We start from the raw sequence: 14,828 nt of genomic DNA on the forward strand, positions 1-14,828 counted from the left end.
CCCATGCACCGCAACAAAGAGTAGCCCCTGCTCGCCGCTACTAGAGAAAGCCTGCACGCAGTAACGAAGACCCAACACAGCCAAAAATAAATAAATTTTTTTTAAATGCCAAGAATGTGATGTCCTACCCAGTAGAGGGTATTCTGAGAGGTCCTGTTCCCCTGAGGTCAGCATCCCTGTCCATGAAAGGAATTTGGGTAAGATCGAAGGAGGGGTTTCTTACAGGAAACCCTCCTGAAGATTTTATAGGACCTCATTTTAAAAGCATGGTTTACTTGCCTTTTTTTTTTTTTTTTTTTTTTTTGCGGTACGCGGGCCTCTCACTGTTGTGGCCTCTCCCATTGCGGAGCACAGGCTCCAGACGCGCAGGCTCAGCGGCCATGGCTCATGGGCCCAGCCGCTCCGCGGCATGTGGGATCCTCCCAGACCGGGGCACGAACCCGCGTCCCCTGCATCGGCAGGCGGACTCTCAAGCACTGTGCCACCAGGGAAGCCCCGACTTGCCTTTCAATTTAAAGAGGATTCACAGACCTGAGTGTAAACTCTGTAATGTGACATGTTTTTTCCCCACAGTTACTGAGCGTGCTAACCATGCCAAGGAGAGTTTATATGAGCTCAATATAGACAAATACGATGGGTAAGTAAGCGTCTTCCATCTGACTAGTAAACAGTCAATTCTCATCAGGTTTTACCCATCTGTCTTCATTTTATTCACTCCCTCTCCTTACACCTTTTTTCCTAGTTGTAGAAGTAAAATAAACCTTCTTCTAGAAAATTCGGAAAGGCAGAAACGTTCAGTCGTGTTCTTCTCCTTGGAAAACCACCGTGTAATAGTTTTGTTTTCCTTTTCGGTCTTACCACCTACGTACAGAGATTTTTTCTGTATCGTTTGAAAGTATGTTATAGACATGAGCAGCTTTCGTCCCTAAATATTTGTGTATATTTCCTGAAAGCAAGGATATTCTCTTACAGAACTGAAACGCAGTGATCAAAACCAGGAGATTAGCACTGATACGAATGCCGTTACCCATTTGCTGTCCTTATCAGACTGCCCGCTGTCCCATTACTCCCTAAGGCAGAAGAGCCCTGGATCATACGTTGCCTTCAGACTCAGCGGGTGTGTCCCTAGTCTCCCGTGACCCGGACCAGATCCTCAGCCTTCTTGGTGTGGCTGAATTTGGGAGAACAGGCCAGTGCCTTTGCAGCATGTCCCTTGGTTCTAGGTCTGTCTGAGGTTTCCTCTCGGTCAGGACCCGCTTGTGCGTTTCTGGCTGCGACAGCGCAGAGTGGGTGCCGTGCTCGTCCCCACAGGAGGCACCGGCCCCGAGTGTGACTCTGCATCTGTGTTGCGTCTGCACCTGCTGGCATGTCAGCTCCTGGAGAGCCGGCCTCCGCTGCCTCGTGCACAGCTGTCCCCGGCGCCTGGCACAGGGCTGGCACGCGGCAGGTGCTCCGCGATGAACAGATGAGGCTGGGGTCCCCGGAAAGCGGTACATAGATGTCCTGCGGGCTCGGGTGTTTTGGAAAGATTCTTTTGTTTTATTTATTTTGTTTATTTTGGGTCTTCGTTGCTGCGCGCGGGCTTTCTCTAGTTGTGGCAAGTGGGGGCTACTCTTCGTCGCGGTGCGCGGGCTTCCCATTGCAGTGGCTTCTCTTGTTGTGGAGCACGGGCTCTAGGCACGCGGGCTTCAGTAGTTGTGGCGCACGGGCTCAGTAGTTGTGGCTCTTGGGTCTAGAGCACAGGCTCAGTAGTTGTGGCGCACGGGCTTAGTTGCTCCGCAGCATGTGGAATCTTCCCGGACCGGGGCTCGAACCCGTGTCCCCTGCATCGGCAGGCGGATTCTTAACCACTGCGCCACCAGGGAAGCCCCGGAAAGATACTCTTGAAAGCTGCGTGGCAAGGAGCAATGAGGATTGGACCCAAGGAAGCTGCCAGAGGTTGTGGGTCTTGGGCAAGAGCTGGCTGGACAGTGGCAGAGGCAGCAGGGCTGCTCTCCAAGACGTTTGGGGGGGAATCGGCGGGTCCCCGTGACCGAGTCCTCACCAAGTGTCATCAAGCGATGAGATGAGCTGAAGCGGGTTTTGGTATGGGGGATGTCAGCTGAGCTGTGGGCCCCCTCCAGTCGGGCCAGCGTGAAGGCTGAGGGGCAAGCTTTGTGACCAGGAGCGGCGGCGTCCTGAGTGTCCCTGTGCCCCATCCCAGGGCCCCAAGAAGGCTCTAGGGTCTCAAGTGGGCAGCTGTGCCGCTGGGGACCTCAGGCAGTGTGAAGAGCCTCCCTGGAGGGGGGAAGGGTCAGGGAGGCGGATTAGGGTCACACGGCGCGAGTGGGTCGTGAGTGGGGGAGGGGTGGGGGGAGCGTCAGGGTGGGAAGAAGCCACGTGTCACCTGCCCCAGAGGCCGAGTTCCTGGAGACCTTGTTCGGGGCTGGAAGGCAGAGGGTAGAAGCCTGTTGAGCCCATGTTCTGTCTGCTTGGTTTCCGTCAGCCTCGCCTGCTAGGGAAGGAGGGGGCGTTCTCTGCAGCTTGGCCCCAGGCCCTGCCCTTCACCCGGTCCCCCAGGCCCTGCCCTTCACCCGGTCCCCCAGGCCCTGCCCTTCTCGACCTGTCAGAGCCTGGCCGTGTGGCTACGGCGGGCATCAGGAGCCTCTCCCTGCAGGGCCGGGACGCAGACACGGAGGGTCTGAAGAGGTCTGCCGCGGGAGCGGGGAGCAAACTGAGATGGGTGGGGACTGTGCCGGCCGACGGGGCGCGGGCACAGCTGCGGCCCGGGTGGCGGCTCGGAGGCCAGCGCAGGAGGGGCTGCTGGTGCGGGGCGGCTGCGGAGGGCCTGACCCCTGTGTTCCTCTTGCAGCATCGTCTGCGTGGGCGGAGACGGCATGTTCAGCGAGGTCCTGCACGGCCTGGTGGGCAGGACGCAGAGGGACGCCGGCGTGGACCAGGACCAGCCGCGGGCGTCGCTCGTGCCCAGCCCCCTGCGGATTGGCATCATCCCCGCGGGTACGTGGGCCGGGAGGGGCCACCCTTGGGTTCTCCTTGAGGCTCATCCCTTTATTTCAGGTGCGCTCTTCTCTCCACGCACCTGACACAGGACCGCCGCTGCGTGCGGGAAGGGGTCCTGCTGTCCCCCCGGACGCCTGCTTCCTGCCCGGCGCTGGGGGCGCGGTCCTTGCTCTCAAAGCGTTGGCCGTTTGGCAGTGGGGGGGATGGGGGAGGCCCAGAGCACAGTGCAGGACAAGGGGAGCCTGGGGGGCAGGCAGTGTCCTGGAAGAAATGATGGGCACCCGGGGCGGGGGGGCTGCCTGTCGCGGCGGGAGGCCTCGCGGTGTGAGCGGGACGGGCCGGCCGTGCCGTGTCCTGAGGTGGCCGGCTCGGTGTGTTTGGTGTCTCCGGGAAGCACCCAGCTCTTAGGAGAATCACAGCATTAAGCCGGCAGGGGTGGGGTGAAGCCGGGGCTTTGCAGACCACTCAGCGGAAGGAGGCACCCTCCTCACCCTGTGTCTGGGCCACAGCGGCAGGGACCCTGGCAGGCCAGCTTCGGGTAGACATCCGGGTTCTCCGATGGCTCTGAGAATGGTGCCGTCACCCCATTTTCTGGGTGACGATGCGGGGTGCCAGGGTCAGGTTGCATGGTTGCCCAGAAGGGCGTGGACGGTGGGGCTCGGAGGCTGCCCTGCCCCACCTGGGAAAGTCTGTCCTTCTCCACCTGCCCGAGTATTGTCTGTGTGTTAAGGACGTTCCCCTCAGTGGGTCACGTGTTTTCCAACTTCTCTGCCCAGCTAGGCTTTTGTCCTTTAACCTTGTGCATGGTGTTTCTGGACTACGTGAAGTTTATTTTTCTACATTCTAATCTGTGTTTCCTTTATGCCTCTTGTCACCATTTGCCCGTGTGGCTCTGATACCTAAAACCCTGGGCTGTTAAAATGGTCGAAGGGCGCACGAGCTCAGGCCAACGCCACACACCGGGAGTGCCCCCGCGCAGGCGCCCTGCTTCTCCGCGGCCTGGCGTGGACCGGGTCTTGCTGTGGAGCTCCGCAGACACACGGACCAGCGTGGCAGGAGAGGGTCTCCAGTAGTGGGGCAGGGTAGCGGAGATGCCGCTGGCGTGGGTCTGGGTGAGTGGCTCGGAGGGGCTCCTTCCAGCGGGGGTCCCAGGAGCCTTCCTGAGACATGCGTGAGGGGCCGGGCGCAGAGTGACGCGTGCCAAGGGTCCCCTGGGGCAGCGGGTGGCCATGGGAACAGCCGTGCGCTCAGGCAGGGGGCTAGAGGGACTGGGGAGAGGCCCTGGGTCAGGCTCTCGTCTTGAGGGCCGCGTGTGAGCCCACCCTCTGCGTTCCGTTCTGGAGCAGCGGCGGGTGGGCGGCCCAGGTCCCGTGGACGCTGGACATCGGGCGTGTGGTCGGCTGAGCCAGCGGGACTCGGCAAATCGGATGGCGCAGCCAGCCCGAGCCGCCAGCAGGAGCCCCCTGGCACTGGGCTGTGGGCACTGGCCGTGGAGCTCAGGGACAGTGTGTCGGGGTTCAGAGCTGGGTGGTCCTGCCTGGGCCTGCTCAGGTCTCAGGAAGGCCGGCACAGCGGGGGCGGGGAGACAGCAGTGCCCAGACTGTGCTTGCAAGAAGAAGGGCACATGCCGGCTGCCTCTGCCCTGGGCCGGATGATACAGCTTCAGGGAGGGCCGCCTCCCAGGCAGGGCCTCGAGGAGGGGGAGGCTGCAGGTGGCTCTGGGGCACAGGGGCTGGGGGTCAGGAGTCTCCTGACGCCCGAGGTGAACCAGATCTTACGTCTGGAGCTGGCGCTCCCTCTGGGTTAAATAAAGTCTTCACCGCACAGAGGTCACTGGGGAGGTACGTTGTCCCCAGAGGGGACAGTGAGCTGTCGGAAGCAGACTGAATGTTAAACAAGCGAGAAGTGGTGCTTTGGGGACGAAAAAGAATCAGACATTCTCCTGCCCTGAAGCGGCTGTCTGCTGGTGCCCCGGCCGCCAGCCCAAAGCACAGGGGTCCACAGCCTGCAGGCACCCCGCGCTCCGTCCGTCCGTTCCCTCGGTGGGTCCTCGTGCATACATCCTGCTGGCCTCCTGTGGGCCGGCCTCGCTGGGGGCCTCGTGAGGGGACACGGCGGGGACGCAGGGAGTCCAGGGGGAGAGGCAGGTGATGAGCATAAAACAGAGAGAACAGAGCAGTGGGGCCCAGGGGAGCACGGTCCGGATGGGCGCATGGGGCCTTCCACGTGTGATCCCACTCAGATGCCTGAAGGGCGGGGGACAGTGCCCTGCATCTGGGGCACGATGTTCTAGGCCGGAGGAGTGGCACAGGCGGTGACCCCGAGGCAGGAAGGGCTTGGCTGTGGGTGGGGCCGCCGTGAGCAGGGTGAGTGAGAGGCAGAGTGGAGGTGGGAGCTGCGGGGGGCAGGGGGGAGGCGGCCCCGTGGAGGATGCTGAGCTGAGCGCCTTCTTTAAACATCCGACTTTTCAGCAAAGTGACCCCTGAAACCTACTAGAAACTCGGTTCACTTACCCTGTTTGTTGCCCTAAGGACTTGGGTGACGGTGAATGCGTGTGCCCCGGCCCAGGGCAGCCCCCACTGAGCCCTCTGCTTTTTTCTGTAGAGTTCAGGTGCCTGTAGGTTCTGCGCCATCTCACACCCTCAGTGGAAGCGTTTGCGGTTAGCTCCTAGTGAATGAACTCGGAGAAGTGGGCCACGTCCAGCCCAGCCCTCTAGAGCCGGCGGTTTGCCCCAGGTGCGGCCCAGGACTGACTGTCTGACCAGTGGCCTTCAGCCTGTCCCTGTCCTGCCCACTGTTCCCACCCGAGGTGCCTCTGAAGCAGCTTCTGTGACGAGATGCTGTCGTTGAGAAGGGTCGTCAAAAAGGGCCCGTCTTCGTTGTGGCTGTAAAAAGGATGATGCAGCCGGTCAGAAGCGCTGGGCTTTTTTTCCCTACTCGAGACAGATCCCTTTATGAGACTTTCCACTTGATTCTAGCATCTGTTTAATAGGGCAGTTAGATTCTAGATAGACCCAGAAATAAAGAGGGACTTTAAAGGTCTAAAGGACATGGTGCAAAGTGCAAATCACTCGTCTCTTCATTTTTATTTGAGATCACTGCTGAATTTCTACTGATTAAAAGACTGCTGAATATACCAGTTATATCTGATCAAATGCAGGGGGAGGGGACTTCCCTGGTGGCGCAGTGGTTAAGAATCTGCCTGCCGACGCAGGGGACTCAGGTTCGAGCCCTGGTCCGGGTAGATCCCACATGCCGCAGAGCAACTAAGCCCGTGTGCCACAACTACTGAGCCTGTGCTTTAGAGCCCGCGAGCCACAACTTCTGAGCCCGTGCGCCACAACTACTGAAGCCCGCGTGCCTAGAGCCCGTGCTCCACAACAAGAGAAGCCACCGCAATGAGAAGCCCGTGCACTGCAACGAAGAGTAGCCCTCCCCCCCCCCCCCCGCTCGCCGCAACTAGAGAAAGCCCGCACGCAGCAACAAAGACCCAAGGTGGCCAAAAATAAAATAATTAATTTTTTTAAAAATGCAGGGGATGTTGGATGTCTGATCCGTTTTTGTTCTAAAGGATGGTTTCTGAAGAAATTAAGCAGTGCAGTAGGCACGTAAAGGGAGCACGTGGGCTCTGGAAATTCTGGGAAGTTCTAGGGATGTGAGGGTGTGCTTCAAGTTAATTTCGTGGCTCTTTTCTAGTTTATTTTCTCAGAAATGTTTATACCCGTTATTCGGGTACCCTCAGTTAGGAAAAGAGGGGTGTGGAAGATCGTCTGAAACCATGTAGTTTTCCTTAAATACTGTTAATTCCAGTTTAAGAATTAAGTCACTCCTGTAATCGTAAATGTTCATTTAAACCGTTTTACTTTTCGGCTCATTCTTGGAATGAGATGTCATTCAAGTCTTCAGGTTAAGGTTAACAAAAAAGAACAATATACATATTAAAAAATATATCAATCTGTATGTGTTTATATAAGTTTCCGACCATGAGAAGGCATATGTTAGCTTAGATTAAATAGTTAAGAGGCATCTACTCTGATCTCAAACTGGACCAGATTCTGTTGCTCTAAGAGATGACAAACACTGCCTGCGATCCAGCGCGTCTATGTCGAACCATGGACCTTCAGGCGCCCCTTAGGCTGAGGGCCTTACAGAATGTTCCGGGGCCTGAGGGCACAGCATCTGGGTCCTGCCTGCTGCCAGAGCTTGTGTGCCTGTAAACAGGATGGTTATTCCCTGATGGGCCTCAACCTGTGTTGGTTGTGTGTCTGAGGCAACATTTACGGTACAATTCTGGATACCGTCAGGGTTTATTCTTGGGAAATCTAGACGTGTTAAAATTCAGATCGCTCAGCCCCAACCCAAACCTACTGAGTCAGGATCTCGGGGGTGGGGCGGGGCTCAGGAGTCTGTTACAAATAAGCCCCCGGGAGGTGTTCTGCCCACTCAGGTGGAGAGCAGAGACGTTGGTGATGACCCGGTTAGAACCAGGACAGACCGAGGGAGGACCCGTAGCATCCCTGCCGTGCCCTCGGGGTCCCGGTGCTAGCTGGGTGCTCTGAGGTCACCTCCACTCTATAGACAGGGGTGTGGGCAGGAGGAGGCAGAGCCCCGGCCGAGCCCGTGGGGTTCAGAGCGGGTCCCGCTGGCCCCTCACGTCTGTCAGCCGGCAGCTGCTGCGCCCTTATGACCCAGGGCTGGGCTGAGGCTCCGGGTCTCGCCTCGCACAGGCCTGCGGTGCTTTTTCTGTGACCTCCACGAGCTGTCCCTGCTTTACATGCACTTTCCCACTGCAGAATCCCTCTGGTCTCGTGGTCTGGAGCCCCAGGGCTGCTGCCCGCCTTTGTGGCAGCCAGGAGCGGGGACACTGTGCAGCGCGCTGAGCCTGGCGCCCCGGCGCCCCGGCGCCACCGCTGCAGGGACTTCCCGGGGGCCCCGCCCCCCAGACGGGCTCAGGAGGGGTCTCTGAACTCTCTGGGAGGAGCTGGTTGATGGGATTCTTGATGAACCAACCTCAGTGACTAATTCTGTAGGCAAACGGAGCTTATTCCTTCTTATTTACTCCCGGGCCATGGAAGCAGCAGAAGAGCTTACCACTCATTCACCTGGAAACACGCTGGGACCTTAAGTGACTGTAGTGATATTAAGGACCCTTTCCCCCTTTTAGGGTCGACAGACTGTGTGTGTTACTCAACGGTTGGCACAAACGACGCGGAGACCTCGGCTCTGCACATCGTCGTGGGTAGGTGCCTCGCTCAGCGCCGCACTTGGTTTGCTGCGTCCCAGGTCCCCGGGCACACGCGGGTGTCGGTCCGCCTCACCATGCAGGTGCCCGTCAGTCCGCCCGTAGGGCCCCGGCTGCCACCCTTCCCTGCCACTTCGCATCCAGCGGGGTGACCTTCAGACACAGAAGCGCTGCTCTGCTCGGAACCCTCTGGTGCCCTCCCCAGAGCATTTGGGGTGCCCGGCGCCTGCGCCCCGGTGGTTCTCCGTGGCGTCCCGGGACTCGGCCCCTTGTCGCCCTGTGGGAACAGGCCTCCCCAGTCACACCCCTCCTCCCCGCTCCTCTAGAAAGCGCGTCCCCCGGGGTAGGAAGCCCCAGGCTGCTTGTACAGCAGCTCGGAGCTGTCCAGGCGCCCTCAGCGCACGTGTGGCTCCCCCTGCCCGTCCTCGTCCCTGATGGCAGTGCTCCTCGCTGTCATCCAGTCACAGAACGGCTGTGTTTACAGACGGTGCACGTGTGAGTTGACATTTGAAGACGCCAGGCGCCTTTTCCACCTTCCTTCCCGTTAGTGGCGTTTAGCGAGCTTCACGGTCACGTTGTTTTCCCCTCCTTACGGAACAGCCTTCCAAGCCCGTTTTGGAAATTTGAGTCAAATTTAGTCACTTGAGTGGAGAGCAGGAGGCCGGGCACCCCGGGAGAACAGCCCACGGCCTCGGCTGCCTTCTGCCTGTCTCACGCTTTAATCCGTGGCTTCGTCACGGCCGCCGGGCGCTGTGCAGCGGGACAGGCGGAGGGGCGCGGCGTCCACCCTGGCTTCTCTACGCAGGGGACTCGCTGCCCATGGACGTGTCCTCTGTGCATCATAACAGCACGCTGCTGCGGTACTCGGTGTCCCTGCTGGGCTACGGCTTCTACGGGGACATCATCAAGGACAGCGAGCAGAAGCGGTGGATGGGTCTCGTCAGATACGACTTCTCAGGTAACTCAGAGTACCACGCCGGGAGCTTCCACACACGGCCTCCGCCTCGCTCAGGGTGGGGCCCCTGGAACAAAGAGGAATGGAGGTCGATCCCAGATCGTACAAACAAGTGACGGTCTGCACTTCAGGTCACGTGCAGCACCACCCTTCAGCCTTCAAATGCGTTTAAATGCAGTGAAAAAGTTTGAAAGGATGTAGGATTCAAAGTTGGACACTTGTTGCTGAGATGAATTCCTTGGCTGTATTTATTTATTTATTTGCAGGGACTTATAGTACTATTTTATTTTATTTTTAACATCTTTATTGGAATATAATTGCTTTCCACTGTTGTGTTAGTTTCCGCTGTATGACAAAGTGAGTCAGCCACATGCATACATATATCCCCATATCTCCTCCCTCTTGCCCCAGGCCCCACTTCTGATTCTAGTTCTCTTGCTGTTTCCGCCACATCTGCAGTGACTTCCTGCACTGAGGTCTGAACCCCTCCAAGTCATCCAGGAGGGTTGGAATCAACTTCTTCCAAACTCCTGTCAATGTTGATATTTTGAACTCTACCCATGAATCATCCCAGATGTTCTTAATGGCATCTGGATGGTGAAGGTTTTTGGTTTACTTTGCCCAGATCCATGAGAGAAATTACTGTCTGTGGCAACTATAGCCTTACAAAATGTATTTCTTAAGGCGTAAGACTTGAAAGTTGAAATGGGGACTTCCCTGGTGGTGCAGTGGTTAAGAATCTAGCTGCCAATGCAGGGGACACGGGTTCGAGCCCTGGTCCGGGAAGATCCCACATGCCACGGAGCAACTAAGCCCGTGCGCCACAACTACTGAGCCTGTGCTCTGGAGCCCGTGCTCCGCAACAAGAGAAGCCACCGCAGTGAGAAGGGCACACACAGCAATGAAGAGTAGAGAAAGCCTGCACATAGCAATGAAGACTCAACACACCAAAAATAAATAAATGAATTCATTTTAAAAAAAAGAAAAAAAAAAAGTTGAAATGACTCCTTGATCCATGGGCTGCAGAATGAATGTGTTGTCAGGCATGAAAACAACATGAATCTCGTCCATCTCCCTCAGAGCTCTTGGGTGACCAGGTGCATTGTCACTGAGCAGTAACTTTTTTTTTTTTGCGGTACGCGGGCCTCTCACTGTCATGGCCTCTGCCGTTGTGGAGCACAGGCTCCGGACACGCAGGCTCAGTGGCCATGGCTCACGGGCCCAGCCGCCCCGCGGCATGTGGGATCCTCCCAGACCGGGACACGAACCCATGTCCCCGGCATCGGCAGGCGGACTCTCAACCGCTGTGCCACCAGGGAAGCCCGAGCAGTAACATTTTGAAAGAAATCTTTTTTTCTGAGCAGTAGGTCTCAACACTGGGCTTAAAATAGTCAGTCAGTCATGTTGTAAATAGATGTGTTTATGAACAGGCTTTGGTGTTCCGTTTACAGAGCACAGGCGAGTGGATTTAGCATAATTCTTAAGGGCGCCAGGATTTTCAGATGGTAAATGAGCACTGGCTTCAACTTACAGCCACCCCTAGCCGCAGAGCAAGCCTGTCTGTCCTACGGAGCTCTGACGCCAGGCAGCGACCTCTCCTCTCCAGCTGGGGAAGTCCTATAGGCGGCATCTTCCTCCAGCAGAAGGCTGTTTCCTCTGCGCCGAAACGCTGGTGTTTAGTGGAGCCGCCTTCGTGAATGGTCGTAGCTGTGGGTCTCCTGGCCACCGGCTGCAGCTTCTGCACCGGCACTTGCTGCTTCCCCCGGCACCTCGATGTCAGGAGGCGGCTTCTTTCCTTCAACCTCGTGACGCAGCCCCTGCTCGCTTCTTCCTCTGCAGCCCCCTCACCTCTCTCAGCCGGGCATGCTGGGGGTGCAGGCAGCTCGATGGACAGCACACCACAGTTTGCCAGAGGGGCCGGCCACGGTCTGGTAGCAGTGCTGCCTGGTCTTTTTCCTGAGTTCCTCCAAGACACCAAAGTTGTGGATGACGGGGTCAAGCCTGGGGGCGCGCTGGGGGCTTCACGGGGTGGAACCTGCAGGCCACGTCGTCGAGGCCACGACGAGGGGTCACTGGTGGCCGAGACGTCCCCTTTGCCAGTGTGGAAGGCAGCCCTGGTGGCCGGGAGCCTGCAGTCCTCTGTGATGGTGGTGGCAGCTCAGCCTGAAGTGGGAGGGGGCCATGTCCTCCTGCAGACGCTCTGTCCCCAGGCAGGGGCCCCGCACCCACGCTTTGCAGACGCTGACGGCACGGCCTCCTGCGCAGGCAGTGGTGCATGTGGATGTGTCTCTCCGTCTCGCTCTGTTCTCAGGTTTGAAGACCTTCCTCTCCCATCACTGCTACGAAGGGACAGTGTCCTTCCTGCCAGCACAGCACACGGTGGGCTCCCCGAGGGACAGGAAACCCTGCAGGGCGGGGTAAGCACATCCCTTACGTGCATTTCTGCTCAAACGATGAGATAGAAGCAGGACTGGCTGGGGTTTGCTCCTGCTGTGAAGTGAGTGGGCAGTACTTGGCAATGTAGACGGGAGGTGCTGGTTCCTCCTGACCAGTGGTCAGGGTCCCACGCACCCTGAGGGGGTCCCGCCGTGTCCCCCATGCTGGGTCCTGGGTCACGGGGCGGCCCAGGGTCAGGTCTGGTCCCTGTCATCTGCCCAGCAGAGGGCTCACACCACGCCGTCTGCTCCGGTGCGGGGATCCGCTGTCCCGCCCACTGGGGACATGAGAAATGATGAAGACGAGCCCCTTTATGGATGGCTCTGTGCGCGCCCTCGGGGCGCCCGTGGAGCTGGCTGGACGGGCCCCCTGTCGCCCCACTGGGTGGGCAGGAGAGGCCGGTCCAGACCCCGGGCCAGCAGTGGGGGCCCCTCTGCGAGCCACGGTGCCTTGTCGCCCTGTGTGTCCCCACCATGCCCAACAGCGTGTGCCCGGGTTAACCTGGAACGAGTATCAGGTTGTCACCTGTACCCGCGGCCCGGCAGCCCGCATCTCGTCCCTGCTTCTCAGTCTGAGGACGCGGAGAGGCTGAGGGGTTTCGATGGACTCGGGGGTTTTCCTTCCTCCTTTAAGTCATTCAGACGTGGGCCCTTCCTTCCCCTGGTCTCTCCTCCTTTAAGTGAAGAATTTGAGACCATAAAATCCAACAGTTAGAGGCACGGCCTCGCCACACCCGTTGCTGATGAGCTAATTCCACCAGCAAAGGCCCCTGGCCCGTTCGACGGCCTGCATCCAGCAGTGCCCAGGACCGCAACCATCAGCTGCTCTGAGCCGTTCACTTGCTCGTTACTGACTGGACCAGGTCACCACTGTGTTACCTGTTTTGTGAAAGGGAACAGAGCCTCAGGCTGGGAATCCACGCTGGGACCTGCACCTTGTCCTTTGCTCCGTCTGCTGCCACCCCGGCGTCGGGGCTGAGCTCAGCCCGCTCCCCAGAGCCAACAGAAGGGCCTCCTGTGATGCTGTTTGCTTTTTGTAATGTTTATCAATTTCCAAAACGGATATGTTGTCTGTGTAATTTTTAAGAGTGGATCTGATTCTGAGAACTCAAATTAATATGCAAACCAAGTATTTTTAAGCGAAGCCTCTGCAATTGCACTTCCTGTTATATGCAAACGATTGAAATGCTTCTGCAGCCTAGGTTACAGGCGAGGGGGGCGTGTTCTTGTCCTCCAGGTGCTTTGTCTGCAGGCAGAGCAAGCGGCAGCTGGAGGAGGAGCGGAAAAGGTCGCTGTACGGCCTGGAGAGCGCCGGTAACGTGGCTGGGCCGGCTCCGCGGGGGCGGGGGGGACCTGCCCGGGGCCCGGGGCTCGCCCCTCCCCGCTTCTCTGCAGAGGCACCTGCTTCCACTTCAGCTCCAGGCAGAGCGCGTGGTTGCCTTTGCCAGCCTGTGGGGAAAAGAGGGGATTTTTGCGGAAGGGCCCATCTTGCCACGTCCCTCTGAACTACCGTTGTGGCGCCAGCCAGGCGCCTGTCCCTAGAATGGTCCGGAACGGGGGTCAGCGAGTGCGCTCCGCAGGGCTCCAGGAACTATTCGTGGACGCTGACATTTGAGTTTCGCGCCATTTTCACGTGTCACAAAATACTTTCCTCCTTTTGATTTTGTTTTCAACTACTTAGAAATGTAAAACCCATTCTTAGCTCGCGGGCCACACCCAGTCAGGTGGGTGGTGGGCCAGACTTGGCGACCCCTGCTCTAGATCGCGGTCCCAAGTCCCAGGCGCGGGCCCGAGAAACAGCTCTGCCTCTCGGGAGGTGGCCGCCGGGCACAGCGGCGGGCGCGGTTTTCTCTGTGTTGATCTGAGAAGCCGTCGCGTGGTGCGTTTGTAGACGACCCCTCCCGGTCATCTCAGGACGCCCACCTGCCCGGCTCGGATTTCACGGATTTAACGTAGCATCTGCGATGCTTCTTCCTGCTTCAGAGGAGGTGGAGGAGTGGAAGGTCGTCTGCGGGCAGTTCCTGGCCATCAACGCCACCAACATGTCCTGTGCTTGTCCCCGGAGCCCCCAGGGGCTCTCCCCGGCCGCCCACCTGGGAGACGGGTCTTCCGACCTCATCCTCATCCGGAAGTGCTCCCGGTTCAACTTCCTGAGGTTTCTCGTCAGGCACACCAACCAGGGCGACCAGGTAAGGGCACCGCTGCTTCCACATGGCCTGCGTCAGCGGCCGCTTCTACCTGGGCGACCCCGATCTGTATGTTGTAGGATCGGCTGTGAATTCAAGGGGAAGAAGGACAGATTCTTCTGTTTGCATTTCACCCATTTTAAAGTCTTAGTCATAGTTACTCCTTGTAAAATCTCATTTAAAAATATAAAGTCTTTGAGCAGAGAAACTAGGAGGCGTGAATGTTTCTCTTCCTATGTAAAAACAGAATGAAGTGATGCAGTGCAACCTTCTGTTGCCCTTGCTGGTCACTTACAACAAAATCTTTCAGCTCCCGGAAAGGGGTTCTATCGAGACTCTTCTAGCAAACCTTTCCTTAGTCACCGGCACCCTTGTAGTGACACGGGGCCGGGGAGGCGAGTCTGACGATACCCAGACAATCGCAACTTCTGATCAGCCTGATTTTAGTCAAGTTTGTGGCTGTTAAATTTTTTTAAGATCTGGGCCAACAGTGTTTTCACGTGGCTTTTAAAATACTGCTTGTTAAGAAGGTAAATAACCGTACAAGTCGCTGCTCGGGAGCCGCGGAGCTCTTTACTCCGTGTCATTCACTGTGGATGGGACCGGGCTGTGAGAGTCGTGGTGACCACTTCTTGTCCCCAAGCGGCGGGGCGAGGAGCTGCCGGGAGGCCCCGCTGAGAGCACGTTTCCGTCCTGCTGTCTCTTGGTAGTTTGACTTCACTTTCGTCGAAGTCTATCGCGTCAAGAAGTTCCAGTTTGTGTCGAAGCCTGCGGAGGATGAGGACGGCGGCGTCCGGGGCCGCGGGAAGAAGCGACTGGGGCAGCTGTGTAGCGACCGCCCCCCGTGCTGCTGCGCCGTCTCCAGCAGCGCCTGGAACTGCGACGGGGAGGTTCTGAGCAGCCCTGCCATCGAGGTCAGGTGAGTGAAGGTGGCGCTGGGGCTCTGTGGGCCTGGCACCCTCACAGCCTGAAGCATAAGAGTGAGTCACAGACGCACGTGTGTTTCCCCG

The 14,828-nt window shown here is 58.0% G+C and overlaps 1 protein-coding gene across 1 annotated transcript in view; it reads left to right on the plus strand.

The window, feature by feature from the left end:
* The window catches only part of CERK (ceramide kinase), a 51,041-nt gene that overhangs the window by 32,242 nt on the left and 3,971 nt on the right, over window positions 1-14,828 (plus strand). Inside the window, exons 6-13 of the mRNA XM_060165537.1 lie at window positions 574-637; window positions 2,852-2,997; window positions 8,165-8,239; window positions 9,048-9,200; window positions 11,509-11,614; window positions 12,870-12,946; window positions 13,616-13,821; window positions 14,529-14,737. Coding sequence (XP_060021520.1) covers window positions 574-637; window positions 2,852-2,997; window positions 8,165-8,239; window positions 9,048-9,200; window positions 11,509-11,614; window positions 12,870-12,946; window positions 13,616-13,821; window positions 14,529-14,737 — 1,036 coding nt within the window. The remainder of the gene's footprint in view (window positions 1-573; window positions 638-2,851; window positions 2,998-8,164; window positions 8,240-9,047; window positions 9,201-11,508; window positions 11,615-12,869; window positions 12,947-13,615; window positions 13,822-14,528; window positions 14,738-14,828) is intronic.

Source organism: Lagenorhynchus albirostris, chromosome 11 (assembly GCF_949774975.1).
Source record: "Lagenorhynchus albirostris chromosome 11, mLagAlb1.1, whole genome shotgun sequence".
NCBI classification, from domain to species: domain Eukaryota; kingdom Metazoa; phylum Chordata; class Mammalia; order Artiodactyla; family Delphinidae; genus Lagenorhynchus; species Lagenorhynchus albirostris.